Source organism: Salarias fasciatus, chromosome 10 (genome assembly GCF_902148845.1).
Source record: "Salarias fasciatus chromosome 10, fSalaFa1.1, whole genome shotgun sequence".
Lineage (NCBI taxonomy): Eukaryota > Metazoa > Chordata > Actinopteri > Blenniiformes > Blenniidae > Salarias > Salarias fasciatus.
This window is the reverse complement of record NC_043754.1, coordinates 3,588,531-3,608,046: the sequence shown is the minus strand read 5'-3', so window position 1 is coordinate 3,608,046 and position 19,516 is coordinate 3,588,531. Positions and strand designations below refer to the sequence as shown.

At 43.4% G+C, this 19,516-nt stretch overlaps 1 protein-coding gene across 1 annotated transcript in view; it reads right to left on the bottom strand.

Annotated features, from left to right (window-relative positions):
- med13a (mediator complex subunit 13a) overlaps positions 1-16,575 on the bottom strand; it is a 79,834-nt gene extending 63,259 nt beyond the window's left edge. Inside the window, exons 1-2 of the mRNA XM_030100181.1 lie at positions 15,914-16,575; positions 6,956-7,190 (exon numbers count right to left, since the gene is read on the bottom strand). Coding sequence (XP_029956041.1) covers positions 6,956-7,190; positions 15,914-15,979 — 301 coding nt within the window. The 5' untranslated portion in view covers positions 15,980-16,575. The remainder of the gene's footprint in view (positions 1-6,955; positions 7,191-15,913) is intronic.
- Positions 16,576-19,516: the final 2,941 nt, after the last annotated feature.

The window sequence follows — 19,516 nt, the reverse complement described above, 5'->3', positions numbered from 1 at the left end:
CTCCTTATCTGCAAGGAGAGAGGGAGAGAGAGGAAGAACTAGTGCTGCTCTGTAAAGTCTCCATTACTAATTAATGAATATTTCTTCAGCAGAGAAGGGAAAGAGAGATATATAGAGAGAGAAGAGAGGGAGACTGCACCCATGGGCCAGAGCTGCATGCATGGCCGAGTCCCCGCGCTGTGCCAGCCAATGGAGATCCATCAGAAAGAGCGAACAGGAGAGGGAGATGGAGCGGGAGGAGAAGGGGGGCAGAAAAGGAAAGCAGAGGGTGGTTCACAGGCAGGAGATTAGCCCTGGAAAATTGATCCCTGAGCACAAAAGCCATCGGCCTCCTCCACTTTTTCCCTCCTAAGAGCTCGTCTGGGTTTATCTATTCATCAATCTCTGCATTACACACTCAGGTTTAGAACCAAAAGTGAACACACCACAATCCTTAGCTAAGGTTAACCAAGTGGATCTAATTATCTATGATACACATTCACACCATCACAAATCCAGTGCAGAGGGCCAACAGAGCTTCATTAAGAGCGGACACTTCCAGGGTTGGTTAGCAGGAATCGCTCCACTAGGAAACTGCTTTTTTTCCCCCCCAGTAGTGAATTGAGAGCCAATTTCTCTCTTTTAGACACCCTCTGTCCGTGTTTACAGTTCAACACTGGAGATTTCAGAATCCATTTTAACTCTCACGGACTGTCCAAGTCAATAACATTTGAAAATTCTGAAGAGTGAGTGGCATTCTCCTCTCTGAATCCTTGCCTGGGGCATCCACTGAGATACAGTGCTTACAATGAGCCGTACATCATTGTGGAACCAAATCTGTATCACGGCCATTGTTGTGTGTCATCGCTTCTGTCACTATCCAAGAGAGCAAATATGTCGGAACAATCTTTAAAATGGGATTTGGAGCACAGAGTCAGACACTCATATGACGTTTTGCTTCAAGACTGTAGCTGTTTTAATGCCAAAGACTGTTCTTTTCTTTTGTCACCCTAACAAAAAATAAATTTAAAAAATCAGGTCACAAAGAACAAGGCTCAAAAACCTCGAGCTAAGTCCAGAGAATAGCTGTGCACTGGAATAATCAGCTAGGAAATTTATTTTACTCTATGTGAGATGACTGATCACAGCACACTTACTCAGTTCACTAAATACAAGATACTTTCTTGAACAATAGGTCAGCAACCCAAAGAACTAATGAATCAGCTTGTCACACTAATGTGGGCCAAAGCCTTTTGCTTCTAAAAACACAAGATTTCCTGAAGCTGCAACAGCCAAGTTTTTCAATGCTGCGATTTTGAAACGGCACACAACAAACACTTCAGTAAATAATGCTGCCGTCTTTGTATTTTAGAATTTGCATCAAACAAATCACACACCTGAACGCTTTAGTTTGATTCAACTGCAGCAATTTAGATTCAGGATCAGCCTGCTTTACTGGATATGACAAGAAGGGACCGTCACAGGACTACAAGAGGAAACTATTGTTTCTTTTTCAACTCAACCTTGTGCCACATACAGTGCAGAGTTTCAAAATGTCAATAAGATAATCTTACACATCTATCGCATTCTTTTCCCAGTTGACACAGAAAATCAGTAGTGATTGTAATCTTTGAGCTCAAAACTGTTGTATAGACAATAAACATCTGTGGCACGAAAAAAGGTGCAGTTCAGTTCAAAGACACGTTCCCATATTTGAATGGTGTGGGTTTTTTTTTTTTTTTTTTTTTTTTTTGTCAACAAATATCTGTATTCTGCTGGTGGTGCTTCAAACAGAGCATATCTCCCAGATATGTGGGCAGCTCAATAATTTTCAAGTTGAGAGATCTTCAGAGGAGAGGAAAAAAAAATTCTGACCTACAAGAAAGTGAAACTTTGAGCCAACACGCCCCTCATCCACTACTGAAATATGCCCTTTGGAAGTGGGGATTCTGCCCCGAGGTACAAAGCAGGACTGATTTTATTTCACTCTTGATTAAAATTCTCAGAGGAAAGTCGTTCAACAAGAACAAAGAAAATAAAACTTTATGGAGTTGGTGAAGAGAATGATTCAAAAAAATGACTAAAACAACAAAAAATAGTCTGTACTGTGCAAACAAGTGCACAGTGCAGGAAAACTGAGTTTTTCTCCCCCTTGATCAGTGAATAGATCCCAGACAAAGTGTTCAGACATTTTAAATGCAATCCTCCACCCTCCCCCATCAGTCCTTGCTCTCACTCACAAGGGATCTGACCCAGCACCCAGTAATGAATAGATGTGGGGCCTCCAGTGACCACAGTGACGACGGCTGGCTGATAACCTGTTGTGGATAGCAAATGACTGCTTCTCCCTTTTCACCTTACCTCTCAAAAATTACGACAGAAATGTGAAGGGATGCCAACCTGAGACTGAACAATTCAATCAAATGACATTGACCAACAATTTCCCATTGTTTAGGTTTCTCCCTCTTTTCCAAATAAAAGGACTGATTTTACTGGGAGGGGGTTCCACCAGTTTCTTTTTCGAGTGTGCATGGACGGGAGAACCACACGAAAACATGATGTTGAAAGTCCTTGATGGGATGGGACACACCGTGAGGGGAAACGGGACCGGGACAAACTTGGGACAAATGTGCCACAGAGCAATTACACTCAAGACACATCCACTCCTAATTTCTATGCATAAAAAAAATAAATAAATAAAAAAATAAAAAATCAGCAGGTCTTTGAGAGGAGGAAAAGGCAGCCATTTATCTTTCACTTTGGATGCCCCTGGTCAGGAGACTCCACCAGCTTTTGAAGGCAGAGGACGATGAAGAGAGCATCACATTTACATAAGAATACATGCCTATACTCAACCACTGGTAGAAGGGGGCGGGGGAAAGCAAGCCTTTTATTTCAGGAATGGCATTTGCTTGTTGGGAATAATTTCTATGCATGGCCAGGGGAAGATTAGAATTGGTTTTCTGGTTGTGGTAGCGTGAGCAAAGCGGGTTGTCCAACAGTGTTGAAAAGGGGCTTGGCGGTTTGTTCCCCTTACATTCCTTCAATGGTGATTAAGAGCCTGACGTTAAAAGATCCCTTAAGTTTTCCGCCCTTCACTACTCCCATCTCTCTGGCTCACTCCTTCTCCCCTCATCTCCCTGGAGAGAGGGGATTACTGGCACACTAGTATACAGAAATGGCACTTGCTCAAAATTAAAAGACTTTCACAGGCTGCTAATCTAATGAGGGTGGAAGGGGGTGTAGGGAATGAGCAAGCGCCATTTCAGCTGCCGAAATGAAAGGACAAGAGCGGATTTTCATGTTTACCGCCAACATTGCACTAACGACTAAAAAGAGCCTGAAACACAAAGAGAGAAAAGAAAGCTTTTGAAAATTCCCGAGAGGCAAGGACCAAAGGCATCAAACTAATAGCAAAAAGTGTGTGGCGGTTAAAGGGCGACGGCAGCTGTGACAGTCCAGTGGAGCGCTGAGCTTGGACAGGTCCTGCTGCGGTCTGCCCAGCCAAATCTCACTGGTATTCCTGAGTTCACACAGTCACAGGTAAGGCGCCTAGGAAAGAGTCCAAACCTGTGACCTATCGTCAATGAACTGTTCTAGACTTGAGAGTAAAGAGGAATGAATCCAGTCTGTGATATGAATGCATTCAGCCTGACCTTAGTTGAGGAAGAACACTCAGTCAGGTTCTCTAAAATGACATAACATGACATGGGGCGGCTGTGGCTCGGTTGGTTGAGTGATCATTTTTCCAATCAGAAGTTTACAGGTTTGATCCTCTGTGCACACGTCAAAATATCCTTGAGCAAGACTCTGAACCCCAAAACTGCTCCCAATGGATAGATTGTGCACCTTTATATCTGCAATAATGGTACTCAGATTCGAGATCATTTACTACTCAACAGCCTTAATCTGAAGCCTCACTTGTTATTTCAAGAGTGAAGTGCAAAAGAAATCCTGTGCACGAGAAAAGACTGAGAAGTCTGCAAGTCAAGGCTGTCTGGCAGCCCAGCAGCTTCCACTGCCTCAATGGGACACACAGGTTCATATATCCAGGCAAAGCCATCTGGACAAAGGTCCTGACATTCCTCCATCGCCGTGTCCGCCATGTCCACGGGTCTCAGGATGCTCCATTTTCAACAGGCTGATCAGCAGCTGCGGATCAGAGGTTGTCAGGAGGAGAAAGAGGAGGAGGAAAAAGGGAGAAGCCCTCTGGCTTACTGCAGATCCATCTAGAAAGGCCGCTCTGCTTCATTTCACTGACAGAGCCCCACAGAGACGGGAAACTCTCAAGAACGACAAGGATGATGTTTTCCAGTAGAAAGGAGTAGCCTTTTACAAAACAGCGAGACACAGATTACGCCACTCATTTGGGAAACATGCACGCCGAGGCACAGTGGCTCATGTTGAGTGGGAGCAGTGAAGAGCATCTTCAGTGACTGTCTACGTCAACATCGTCTCTCAGAGGAGCGTTGCATCATGCTTTATCTGAAAATTTAAGGAACCCCACACTGAAAGCGTGAGCTGCCAGGAATCCAGCAAAACACGATCCATCTTTCTGTGCTAAAATACCTGGAAGGAAAGAATGAGCTGATTTTTTTTTCTCTTTTTCCTAAATAGTCAATATTGAATTATCTCATTTCCATCTCCTGAAACACACAAGATATCATGTTCAATCTCCCCAAAGCCAGAGTCAGAACACAGCAGTGACTCCCAACAATTTCCAAATATAGATTCTCCATACGACCCCCTCTTACTTGAAATGTAGCACACTCCATTAGAGGGGCCTGAGCCAAACGCTTCAGGTTATTACCAGGACCCGTTAGGCTTGAATGAGCTGCCCATCGTAGCCTTCAGCTCCCATTTTGAGTCCACTTCAGGCACAATGTCGCGTAATGAAGGAGGGTCACAGACGGGCTGTGTTTGGCTCAGACTCCATAGTTCAATCTACATGGCAGGGAGCGTGCATAAAGATGACTTTTTCCATCTTGCGCTGCTAATGTTACTTTTTCTTCAAGAGGGGGGGGGTAGATGCATTTGCCTCATTTCTGCATGGCTGACCCTGCACGCTGTGCTTCTCACTCAAGCTATGATAGGATGGAGTTCACTGTCGTATACCTTCTTCCTTCCATATTCATCCTCTGCAGCGTGGCGCCACGTGACTCAAGTTTCACTTGTTTGACTTCTGCAAACCCAAACAGCGGCCTGCATCTAACTTCTGGCAATTAAATCCGTCTTGAAATCAGTTCAGATTGATCAGATTGCACTGGATGACATGAGAGTACAGCTGAAAATGCACTCAGGATGCACTGAGATTTGATTACTCAGACCACTTGGAGGGCTGGTCAGGGACACAATGTGATTGCATTGAGGAGAATTGGAAATGCATTTGTAATGCCGTTCCACTTCAATACCAACGGTCACTGCAACACTGTCCCCACCCACACCGCAGACTGTCACACTGTTTATCTTCAGGAGGGGAACACCAGCCATTGCCGAACATTTCAGAAGACATTGTTTGATATGAGTCCCAGTTCTCATCTATGTGGGCAAAGCTTTGACGTTGTCAAGTAGTGCAACCACAATTAACAGTAGTAAATTGTTCTAAAACATCTGTCTCTAACGTCATAAAATCTGTGAAAAAATAAGCATAATAACCAGTAACTAATAAAAAATCTTTCTTTTGCTTCAGTAAGTACATTAAGAAAAAAATTATAATTGCCACATTCAAGTTTTTTACAAAACATTCTTCCAAAAGTAATCTGCAGTGAGATATCCAGAAGACACATCTTCCCTTTGCAGCTTCTATTTTTTTCTTTGAAGACATTCAGAAATGCAACAAATGACTCGACTTTGTGGCAGAGAGGACTTCACATATTTCAGCTGATTTGGCCAAAAAAGCACAATGTTTCTTTTCAGGCTAATGTTCATAAAAGCCTGCCGCTTCTCAGTTTGCACAGATTCTACAAATGATACTTTGCTAGCAATAAGACGGCTTTCACTGTGGCATCTGCGATCGTAAAAAAGAGACCCAACATGCAGTATATACATCACAAACAGCAGATATTTTTTTATTTATATAAAAAGATAATGTTGCCTTTGTAAGTTCCCCACTACATAAGCACTGTAGGGTGCCGGCTCTGGCCCCCAGGCCCCGTGTTTGGAAGCCCTGTTCCACACAGTGTGCCAAATGAAGACGAGCTCAGGACAGGGTGAGCTGGAAGCGCCCAGAGCTCGATGACTACGCATGTAAAACAGCGAAACAATGAAACCTGGACCCCAAAAATAAATTCAGAACAGCGTTTCAACACCGTGTGTAAATGGGACCAGAGATAATGTTAACCCTCTGCCGAACACACACGTGGCCCGGTGTCTCACGGGAGAGGGAGTTGCCCAACAGGTGTTGGCACTGGCAGTCTGGCGAGGTTATCAACCAGAGAAGAGTAAGGGGCATTGAAGGAGGATCAGATTACACCGATAACAATGCTGCCCTAAACGTTCTCACTTCCAGAGCGTCTCCCCTGTGCCTACCTGACAACCAAGCTGTAAAATCTAGATCAGTTTTCATTGTACAACTACTAATGTATCTCAGAATCATGATCCAAGCACAAGAGCCTCTTTCACAAAAGCAGTGAGCTCTCAACACTGCACCGTTACCTTTTACATCCATCATAATTTAAGCAATATAACCTTGAGCAGAGCTAGGAATGGGCTTTTCTAGCAAAAGGAGCATCACATGTTAAAAAAAGGTAATGACTATGACATAAAATACGAGTATTCTCCATCAAAGTAACTTATCCGAACAACACAAACCTGCAGTTTTAGTGTATATTAGTTGCTCTTAAACTGCAACAAACAGCATGAACACAATTACTGCGAGGTACCTCCACAGAGCAAGGGAGAAGCATTGAGACAATGTGCCACAGCTAAATTCTTTTAAAAAAGCATTACATCCCTGAGTTTGCCAGTAGTCACTCACCTGCAAGGTCGTGGTGGATGAGATCAGCGAAGTTGGGGTCGTCGCCCCACCAGAAGAGCCAGAGCTCCCTCCGGCCCTGCCGCTGGCTGCGCCGCCACACGCTCAGCACGTCGGCCTTCAGGCAGCGACTGAAGCTGCACAGGATGGGGTCCTCCTCCGTCACCGGGAAGAGGATGGGCGCAGAGGTGGGACCCTGCCACACAAACCTCTTCCATTTGATCCCGGTCAAATCAGCCTGCGACACAGGGAGGGAGGGAAAGACAGACTGTGAGCCTGCAGAGCTTGAGGATGCACTCAGTACCTGGGAGTGTTAAAAACAGGTATCTATCCCTCTTTATTGGGTAATTCACCCAGCGATTACTTCTCACAACAGGCCATTCTGTCAACACTGGAAAGAAGAGAAAAGGAAAACAGGAAGATGGAAAGATATACATAAAACAAGGAGTGGACACCTTTGTGTGTTGATACTGAGGAGAAAACAGCCTCTAAAATTGGGACGTTTGATTGTTTTCTGTAAACCTGTGCTTCAGGTGCTTCCAATATCATCCTGAACAACATGTTCAAAACACAAATAGGAAAAAAACTAATGCTGGTAAATGTGGTCTCACCACCTTAATCCTCATTATTGGAGAGTGCTGGGGGGGATGCGTTGCCTTTCTATAAACGCTGTCTGGCTTTTATAGAGAGAACAAAACACACAGGAAAAAGCCTCATAGGCAGTAAATCACTGGCGGGGTTATTAAGTGTTAAAACAGGAACATTACGCTCCACTGCAAGCTAGTGCCGCTGCTGCTGCTGCTGCTTATCAGCCGAGCGCCGACAGACAGCCCATGTCTACCTCAACACACGGACGCAGATACATGCTAACTACCACAAAAAGACACACACGCAATGCCTTAGGCATACAGCCCCATTCCTGCTGGCAATCTGGGTCCTCTATCTATCCTTGTAGACATTTGGAGTAATCTGCTGAAAACACGGACTGTTCATTTTCTTGCTGTTTAGTCCTATTCCGTTCAGGCTGAGTTGGCAGGCTGTCCCTCTGTACGTTCAACCAATTAATCCATTACAATTCAGGGGATATCTTAACTCAAGTGCAGAGGCGCTGAGCCTGAACAAGTGATTACCCGTGGTTGTGGCGAAGCGGTGGTCTTTCGCCTGGCTAGGGATAAGCTGGGAGATTTGTGGTGTTAGTTGGGATGGTGGCGGTGGTGGCGGTGTGTGAGGGGATGTGGGGGCTGGGAGTGTCAAAACAGAGCATTGTGTGGCGTCAGCTGGAGCAGAGTCGAACCACAACAACAAGTTAGTAAAGCCATGAGACACGGCAATGATTTGTTCACACAGGGGGACGAATTATTAATAACCTGCATTTCAAAACAACCGACTGTTTAGGCTGTATTTACGACTCTTGTGCATGCACACAAAATACAGCCCCGGTGCTTGCCTCACAATTAAGACGACTACACCACACACCATCAATAAACGCAAAGCATGTGTTTAATTTGTCACACACCACTAACTCAAGATGGGGGGGGGGAAAATGTCTAAGCGAGCTGACAAAAAGCCAAAGGTTGTGTTCCAGTCATGTCATAAACTGAGCTCAGAAGCTGCCGGGGCGCAGGCTGAAAACACCGAGATATCTGGTGAACAATGTGGCTCCTGAGGAATCCGACAGCCGCCACGCAGGCTCAGGACAAGCTCCTGTGGTCTGTGTGTAATGACAGAGCTGCGGCGGCTCGGCTGCTCCTTCCTGCTGGAGTCAGAGCTGCCTTACACCTGCACCTCGCTCGGAAACATCTGTGCACACAATGCAAAGGGAGGGAGCGAGGGTGGAGGCAACGGTTAACTGTGAAACCAGATCATAAGCAGTACAGATCGGCAATTAGCAAGGGAACAACCCCCCTCTCCTCCATCGCCACCACCGGCATCACCTTCAGCTCACTGACCGTGGCCTGTCCCCGATGGCACCGCGCACGTCAATGTATAAAAGGTTTTATTCTTAAGTGCATCTCAGATTTTATTACAGGCCTATCTTCTTGGGCGGATTGCTTTCACACTTTTAGAATTGTTTGTGTGTGTGTGTGTGTGTGTGTGTGTGTGTGTGTGTGTGTGTCACACACAGAAAGCAGGAATCAAACCTGTCACAGCAGACCGATACTGAGGTTTTGAAAACACAACTGTCATTCAAATAAGTGTTCCAGTAACTTCTGCTCCTTTGTGGCAAATTCAGAGGTTAACCCCAACAAAAACTACTTTTTATGCATGACTAATTTACCTGTAGAATGGTGAACATTTTCTGAGCCTTCAACCTTGCTTACATAACTTGTGAGTTGACAACTTGTTAAACGTTAACTCTGAAGTTCAGATAAGAAAGAAAAACATTGAAAAAAAATACTACAAATTTAAATGTGACACGTACTGATACGGTGGAAGCACGTTAGCAGCACATGGAGTTACAAAGATATGAAAGCAATGCAGCTGTAAACAAACAGCACTGAAACCAAGAAGCAAAATAAAGACAAGATCAGCTCTAAGGTAATATTCAGAAAACTTGACACAATTATGGTATTTAATACTTAATATTCAGGTGAGATGATGTGACACACCTGGACCACAAGATCAACAATTTTAATCCACTGCTGTTATTTTTTCCTTCTTGTAAGAAAACTATGGGGGGATGTCCCCCTGGGTCCACATCAGTTAGGTCTTGAACTAGAAAGTGGGGGATCTGGGACTCACTCCCGGTCCCAACAGGAAAGAAATCCAACGTAATATTTGGCCAAGTCAACAGAGCAAGTAGTAAATACTTTAGCAGTAGGGACCTCTGTAAAAGAGAGCAGCTGAATAGACTACTTCATATTAATGAGAAAAAAGAGCAATACGCATTGCACTACAACATTCAATCAAATCAAATACAAGTCCTGCTGCAATCTGTGCTGTGATAATTAAACAGTCAATTGCTCAATCAGGGAAAAATTGACCTGATGACAATTTGGATGGTCAATTATAGCTTTTTAAAAGAGATCTTTCAACTTTTCCCAGCTCTCCTCACTGCACACTGTTGCACGTCAGGATCATTTGCAAGAAGCAGCACAGACATGCGTCCGTGTCACGCCTGGACAGAGATGCAACACACGGTCACAGCAAGGTTAAACAGTTTAATTAACTGTCAGCTCGGTGTCAAACCGTTTATAAAACACGCAAAGAACACACAGATCCTCCTCTTGTTATCCACAGTTTTCTGCAGTGAGAGTGTGCGTGTGCGGAGAAGTGAACTGACTGGCCACATCCTGTGGCCACCGAGAGGCTGACCTGATTTATTCCTGAGATTTAACTCCTGTAGCGGCAGTCACAGATATAATACTGATTAATGCTGCTGCAATGCCGCTAATGCATGAATGAAATACAGCATTTATAAGAGCAGCAGGCTCGTCTATTCATCCTACATTAAACTGTGCGTCATCACCTGAGCTGAGAGTGTGAACTATCAGGATGTTTGCATCTGTGCATTTTCTCCATGTGAGGAATCATCCAGCTGGAAAAAATATATAAATTGAATCTTCAGAGAACGCAAGACATGCACAAGCAGATGTTTGTGTTCCTGTACACAAGTGTATCACTGAGTCTGTGTAAGTGTACCAAATCATAGACTTGTGATTATTCAAAAGCTACTATCAACAGGAAAAAAAATTACTACAGATCCTTTAAATCATAGGTGTCAAACATGGGGCCTGTAGGTCAACACTGGCCCACAAGAGGCTCTCATCCAGTCTTCAATTGAAACTGAGATTCTGTCATGATAGCTGGCTACCTGCTATCACACTGGCCTTAAAGCTATGGTGTCAGGGTGAGAGGGTGAAAAATAGACATTTTCCTCATGTACACTCTGCACCACAATAAAGGAAAAACTTTAGAGGTTATTATGGCACTAGTTGACAGGCCTGGAAATTGGGCTACATGTGACCCCTGAGTTAAGATGTGTTTGACTACACTGCCAAAAATCTTTACCATTACTCTGCAATGAGTGTTCAGAGCAAATCCATTTATACAACACAGGGAAGCTTGGAAAAACTCACAAGTTATGAGATCTCTGTATAAAAAAAAATATCGATCTGAAAAGCTGCTCAGATATGAACTGACAGTTTGCAAGAAAATTGAAAGCATTCAAACGATTTCTACAATGAAGCGAAATTATTTGGAATATGTAAAGACGATAATCAGCTGTGTGGAGCTGATTAATTTCTAACATCTGTCCACGGACACACAGGGGTCTTTCATTCCCTCCTCCAGTGAGTCACTCAGCACTCAACACTGTGAATGTAGTGACAAGGTGGATTTAACTGGACTTGAACTGAAGCGGCAGGCTTGTAAAGTGACTTTTTTTGTGGACAGATTCAGTCAGTTTTGATCCACAATCTGAACAGTGGATACAGAGCGGCTGAATGACACACATCTGCAGCTGCTGAGTCCATTCGAGAGGCTTTAATAGGAAAATGTCTGAAGTTACTTTAAAAGAAACTGATCTCGCTCCCGCAAGTCTTGCGGCTCGATTTGTTTTGTTTACACAGGAAGCAGGCCAAGTATTTCTGCTGCTGATTCATAAAGACGCGCCTAACGATGGAAACCAGAAATGTAGCTAAGTAAGCCGTGATTGTACAAACAATACAATATTACCAAATGTCACTGTGTGAACACTCGGCGTTTATCTTCCCATTTTCAAAAGACGGAGAGTACGCGGAGATGATTTGATAAAGGTTTATGTAGCGCTGGGTTTGAAACACATAAACAAAGAGTGTCTGTGAGTGTATCTGAAGGAAGAGCTGCCACACAGATAACGAAAGCAACACAGTGCATCTTGTACACATCAGCCTCCATCAAAAACTACATGCTGTACAACTTTAAACACGATATGAAAGGCTTTTATATGGACTGTGTTAAACAAGCTATCTCCCCCTGCACAGCTGTACTGTATGCTCCATTATTGAGGAATTACACGACAGTGAAACATTTAAAGAATTTACCCTGGACGGTCTGCAGTTAACAGTTATGCACAAAATGAAAAAAACATCCGCACAATCTCCAGAGCTGCATTACCGAGGAGTGCAAAACCCTCCCTCAAAGACTGGACACATCAGTGCTCCGCTCCTCCATCAACAATATCCAAGAGGCACGGCGCTCCATCAAGGAGAAATGTGCCTTCTGCAGTTGTTCTGTCTGTCCCTTTCAAAAGAAATTAGCTGCAGCCTGTGTGCAAAAACAGAGGCTGCCAAGAATATCAGTGGATTCCCTTCCAACATTCGGGCTTTCCAGGCCATGTGCATGAGAATGCCTCAAACATTTGAGGTGTTGCTATGAATCCTGCACTCACTCCTCGCTCTGCCTGTGTCTTAGGAAATGTTCAGGTGTGCCAGCAACTGCTTATAAAATGTCCCGGCAGGGTAAGCAATGTCGGTCACGAGAAGTTTTATCTTTCAAATGTCAAAGCCAAAAATCACACCGCTGCATGAGCCGGGAATATATGAGGCCAGAGCCTGGGGATACAGGCAGGAAGTTTTCCTGAGGTGATGCGTACTTGGGAGGAGAGGGTTACGACCCCTGATTTTGCCAGCTGCTCACCTTCCCTCTGGCAACTTTGGGTTCTGGGTCTCAGTAGGGAACATAGTGTTCAAGCAGCTGCCTTCCTGCCTTTCAAGATATGAGACAAGCAACAGGTGAAGCTGCTCAAATCATAGCACAGATGCTTCTTCCACCAAGTCTCTGTCTCTCTTCTCTGTCACCCCCTCTCCCTCAGTTAACCCTGAATTCCAGCAAATGCGAGCGTTTACAGTTATGATCGAGAGGAATGCAAACTGTTTCCTTTGAGCTGGTTAAGTCACATAATTTATGGGATTTCATGCTGGATGTTACCGTATTCCAGTCACTTCTCCATTTGAAAAAGGACCTCAACACAAAACATGTCTTGAAAAGCAGTGATATAAAGTTACTCTCCAAGGAAAGCTAAATACAGCCGTTTTAGACAGAAGTATGCAACAAGTAGCGCCACACTCCAGAGGAGACTATTCCCAGAAAAAATGAAAGGGGAGGAAAAAACGACCACAATGTGTTCACATTCTTTCACCATAAAACCACAAAGTGGAGTCTGTTCAGCAAGTGAGTCATAACAGCAGTGGTGTTATGCTTAGTCTCAGTGTGCAGGAAAATGTCAGCCAGACAGGAACAGCACTACAACTACCAGCCCCGATCTCGCCTGTCCACTGTAGCCAACGCTGCCTTCGAGTGCTGTCGTAAACATTGTAATTACCAGTTCAGCACACACAATCGACCCGACTGAGTCGGATCAGGAGAGTGGGGATTTTCTGCAGTGAAATGTTACCTTTAGGGTGGGCGGACAGCTTGGATGCTGTGTCAATTTGCAGTAAAAGGAATGTAGCATTTCCACTATATTGTTATTACACTGGTTTGCACCTGAGCGTTACTCATGATGCTCTCCCGTTTCATATTTAACTTTTTCACACATGTATCTAACAACCTGTGGTCTCAACTCTGCACCGCATAGTGGCCGTGTGTCGTTTAATCTATACCGAAAATCTACTTTTTCTCGGGCTTGCGTTTCAGCACTCGACAAATCACATTAACAACTTCCTCCCGTGGAAGCCGTGATGTGAAGAGGGGCGTGCGTTCCACTCCTCAGCTAACCTACAAGTACAACTGTAGTTAAGCCTGCTGACAAGCCAATTAACTGCAACAACAAACACATCCAGACCATGTTCCTGATTATCCAGCCGGGAAAAGGGAAGGAGCACTCCACCAACACCTTTTGCATTTTTTGCTGCCGCGGTTAAAAGACTGACAAGCACACAGAGTGTCTCTGCACTATTTTGCTCACAGGGGATTTAAAGAAAATCTGTGAGCTTCCACGAGGAGGGGGGGGGGGGGAGTACATACAACCCCAACTATTTAGGGTGAAGAGAGTCAGCCACAAGTGGCAACACGATGATGAGGAAGATATTCTGAGAAACACATTATAGGTTTCAGCCAGTATTTATGTGCAGGCTGAGGTATGGAGCTTCCTAAGGTGCTTGTAATGCCCAGAAATGAATGCCAGAGATTATATAATCAGCCTGGGGCCTCTGCCTTAGTTGGTGTGATGAATAACTAGCAAATGAACTCCAAGGAAATTAAGCCTCTGATAAACAACACGATGACATAATACATTAATGGCTTAGGTTCTGCAAACAAACAAAAAAGTGGCGAGCTTATAACTAGTGTAAGTTGTGTCATGACACTGGATCATCAAAAAAATTAAATATACAACAAACTCAGAATGAAAGTTATCTTGAGCTTTTCAAAATCATGACAACCTCTGCTTTAAACTTCTAATCCAGGGGTGTCAAAAATAGGGCCTGAGGGCCAAAATTGGCCTACAAGAGGCTGCAATCCAGTACAAGAGGCTGCAATTCGGCCCACAAATAGCTCAAGCAAATTGTAAAAATTGCAAAGAAAGCACTGAATTTTTAATGCAGCTTTCTTCTGCTTTCAACAAGCAGATATAAACGCAACACTGAGACCTGAGCTGAGTCTGTGATGCTGCCATGAAAACTAGCATCAATCTCCAAGCCATGCAGTCAGGGTGAGTTTGGAAAAACATGCATGCAAAAGGCTGCAAAGTGCTACAGTCATAATTTTTTTTTTTATATTTCTCTCTATTTTGCCTCCTTAAAATTGGCTTTATGTTGAGACTGAAGTAATTTTCTGAACAAATTGTTCAGATTTAGAAAAATAGACATTTATATCATGTAAACTCTGTGCCACAACTAAGAAAAACTTTAAAGTTTAAATTTAAATGATATGGCAGTATTTTATCTGCCTGGCTCACTCAAGATCAAATTGGGCTGTGTGCCCTCTTAACTGAAATGTATTTGAAACTCCTATTGTAACTTTTCACTAAATTGCCAGATACTGCACTGTGATACTAATGAATGATTTTTGGGTTAATTCTTTGAAAATTCTTTTTGAAAGAATGCTTTTGATAGGTTTCAGTGTCTAAAATCAATGTAATTACATGTTGATGACTCAAAATGAAATATTAATTTAATTTAAAAAACAAATGTGAAACCTGCATGACAGGGCCCAGTTAGTAAGAGTGGTTATCGCATAATCAGAAGGTTGCCGGTTCAATTCCCCATCTCTATATCCCCTTGAGCAAGATTCTGAACTCAGGAGACAGATGACCACCCTGAGCATGACCCCTGACCCCCACCTGCAGCCTTAATGTGGCTGCCCACTGCATTCTAGAAATAGAATGGGTAAATGTGGAAAAAGGAATTTCCCAAACGGGATTAATAAAGTATGAATATACATCATGACAGCTCAACCATCTACTGTGAAGATGGTGAACTATTTACTGTTAATTGCACTGTACTAGTATGTTACATTTGTTGTTTTCTGCACCGAGAGAAGGAGCTCCGTAATTTCGTTGCACATTGCATTATGATAATAACGCCTGTTCTATAATATTAGTTTACTTTATCCGTTTCATTCACAATTTTATCCGAGCTGCAAGCGCACGAAAATGTAAAAACATGTGAAATAGTTAATAATACACAAGGAGAATGCGCTCCAACAAAACTAAAATAAACAACAAAAAACATTTCATTTCTGTTTAAGATGAAGCTTTTAACAAACTCAGTGTTTGGATGACAGAGGGGGGGGGGCATGAGGAGGGGGGGTTATAACAGACTGGTCGTTACAACTTGTGAGACAAAGTGTTAAAAAAAGGAAAAAGACAACAAAGACAAGAAGTGGAAGTATGTAATAACATTATTGGGATAAAGCGATGTGAGCCCCGACAGGGCCGTAAGCCTGGCTAAGCTGCTATCAAGTGATGTGGCTAACGTTAGCCTAGCCCCGTTCAGCTAGTTAAAAATGGCTGCTTTCCTTTAGTTTTAAATCTCTTACCAGACAGAATAGATTGGAATGGCAATCCTCCAAGCTGGCCCCGTTTGGTACAAAACAAGAACTCATCCTTCTTCACTGCAAGGTCCAACTCTCCATCGTGTCGCTTCCCGGTGGAAATAAAGAACAATCGTTGTTTTCTCAGATGTTGCACGGCTTTAATCAGCGAGAGATATTTTTTGCAACATTTGGCTGGAGGAGAGTTAATTCAACAACCTTCCCCGATTTAGAGAGAGAGCGACAGAGAGAGAGAGAGGGAGAGAGAGAGAGGGGGGGAAAAAAGAATAAAAAGAGACGGCGTGGTCTTTTAGGTCGACATGTCAAACCCAGTGGAAGGAAGCAGAAAAATGTTGATAAAACAAAAAGAAAAGGAGAGCAAAGAAGCAACTCTCCCCCTCCCCCTTAAGCCCTAAAACGGTGTCCGCTTAAAAAATAAAAAATAATAAAAGCGTCCTGTCTCACTCCTCCATCGCCAAATTCAGTCCAGAAACGGAACACATCCTGCGCGGACGTCTCGATAAGGTGGCGCCGGCCTATATTTTAACGATTATTTCGATCATTATTGGAGCCTCGGTTCCTGTTGGTTTCCATTTGAATTCATGGATTCCTTTCTTTAATGGCGGCCACAGGGACAACTCTGCCTTCCACCGCCGATTGGCTCGTTCGTGGTCAGAGTTGCGTCAAGCGCGCGGCAGGCACGCGCGCACGCGACAGGCGGAAGCCGACACTTCCCACATAATAAAGGCACGCGAACATTTTTCTTTGCCGTCACAGGCAGCGGTTCCCCGTGATTTTCTTGAGAATCCCAAATATTTCTACATTATAAACGTATGAGAGCTGGAACAACAACCTGCACAATTATAAAAATAAAAAAATAAATACATAAAAAAATGAAGGAATCTGACAAGCACTTTGTGAAATAGTTTGTTACAATGAGTTCCCTTTGTCTGAGAATTCATCTTGATCTTCAGGCACTTTTGAAACAATATTTCAGCTGAAATTGTATAATTTGTGTTTCTGAAAAGTTTTGTGTTTACACAGCAACATTCTTAAAATCATCTCATTTACATAACAGTGGCAGAAACACTGACAACGATGTTTTCACTTATTGGGCCACTTTTAGATGCTGTTGGTTTTTGTAATAGAATAACACATATGTGCAGAGAGCAATACACACATTAACAATGGTGACTTTCTGAAGTTGGATAGCTTTTACCAATGATTTAACTCTAAAAATATCAAGTCCCAGGAGAATATGGACTGAGGGTCATGACATGTCGGAAGCCGCCATTGTTGTTCATCTGCTTGTGCATGTCCAGAAGAACTATTTACCAAGGCCGTGGTGGCGTGCACAGCAGCCGCATTTCCACTGTCGACATGGAGATGGAGCCAAGCATGTCAAAAAGAAGCTTCTATTCACCTGTCCTACATGATAAGAGTCGTAGTTTTTTTGAAAAGTTGCATTTTGGAGCCGTTCACACAAAGTTCAGTTTTTAATGGCTATAGCGCCGTCTGCATGTTAAGAGACATTAAAAATTCAAAAAAGTTCTGTCATGTAAACAGGACTTGAGTCTGTGGCAGTGAGCGCTATGGTCTATGCTGGAGCAGCAGGCTGAGAGTGGAAAACACCAACAGGCCCAACAAATCTCTTCAGGAAGGCCAGTGACTTGGCGGCAGAGGGGGTGGACTCATTAGAGGTGGTCTAGGAGAAGAGGATTCAGTCTAAACCGAGGTGCATCCTGAATAACGTCTCATCTCCTCCATGATGTCCAGGCCAGCAGCAGCAACATCTTCAGAAGCAGACCGGTGAAGTGCAGTCCAGGCTCACAGGAGAGACTCTAAAACTCCTCCTTGTAAATAGCATCTGCTGTATTTTGGTTAAATTCATCCTTCCCGTGGTTATCACTGTCACGACTCTTATTTAGAAAGGCCACAAAACAGCTTCCTGCTGGAGCCCTGCTGCCTTGACAGTGTCGTGGTCATGAGGGCTGTAATAACACAGGACTGATAGGTATTGCCGCTGGGCCAGCACAAGTGGCGCTACTGAGCAACAGATTCTGTTACTAATGATCAAACCCTGAAAACTTGCTCTCTGACACAGTACACCACCTAGTGCATGTCATGTTGCCCCTGAAATGGGCAGAGAGGCAATGTTTTGTTTTTAATTTGTGCCTTAATTCAAAACGGTAAAACAAAAATAAATCATACATTTATGCAGGGATGAAACAAATGCATGCCTGTTGGAGATATTTAAGAAGGAAACAATGCAGAAAAATAGATATTTGTAGACAATAGGATAGCTGCCTTTATGTCAAAGGTTCGACTTCAAAATATTGCTTCTTCTCTTGAAACAAAGTGAAGGACCTTTTAGTTTCTGCATTCCTCAACTGAGGAACAAAGACATCCTTTAAATTAGGACTTTAAACAATAGATTTGACTCATTTCATTGCCTTTATCCTAATAAATCCTTAAAGCATTTCATCTTATTCCTTTAAAAGGCACTTGAATTTTCTTTCATCTGAATAGTGCTGTAGAAATAAGTTTGCCTTGCCTGAAAAAAGACCAGAGAGTTAAATATAAATATCATGCAATAGAGATTTCAAAGCTAAAATGTCAAATGCCTGAACAAGCAATTATTTCATATTGTTAAACCTGCAGGCCAAACCAATTTTACTGTTGACTAAAGCTGCAACAGCTTCGTTCATTGTTTTGTAATAAAGCATCAGTCATTTTTCCACATCTTTATTTAAATTTTCCTAAAACATGTAAGCAAATTCTTGACAGAAATCCTCCCATGGACATGATTAATGAAGTGGTTGTCACAAAAGGAACGGCTCCACACTTCATCAGCTGTGGCGATTTGAGCTGTTATTTGTTTGTTTTGCCACCGGCTGGAAGCAGCCAACAACTCAATCAGCACGTTGATCAAAGATACCTTATCAGGCTGGACGGCGCTCGTCTCGGAGGGCTGAATCAGGCCCTGTACTCAATGTCCGCCTCCTTGATCATCACACTATCTGACAGGTAGCCCTGATAAGAGTTCAGAGGGGAAATCTGACATATGTCGTCATGCCAGAACACTCAAACACATCAAGGTAATTTAAGAGGCGCCATGCATGCAGCACTGAATTGAGCACATGTGTCAGGTTCGTTGGAGCAATTATTCTTAATATTCTTTGGGCTCTTTATTGAAAACAATCAACATCCTTTAAATGCGGAATTTCAAAAGAAATCTCCAAAACCCATCTTGCAGGATATTATCTGCATCGTTTGCTTTTGCATGTTTTTTCACTGCAGCCAGCTCATTCTTGATTCGAACCAGACGGTTGTGCCTCAGTTCACTTCCCGATCTTGGCCACTGAGACGAGCTCGGCCATATATGTTTGATTTTTCCCCAAATCGTTGCAAAACATTGCTCAACTCTGCACTGCAACTCTGATCTCATCCAACCAGCATCTGAGCTGATGTCGGGCCAAACCAAAAGACTCAATTATAGCTAAGAGCTGCTTCAGACACAAACAACGCTTGTCTTTCTAGTTTGCAGTCTGCATCAAGCTTTAGGCGAACTCATTATAGGAGCCGGCACGTCCAGCTCGGCGTTCATGA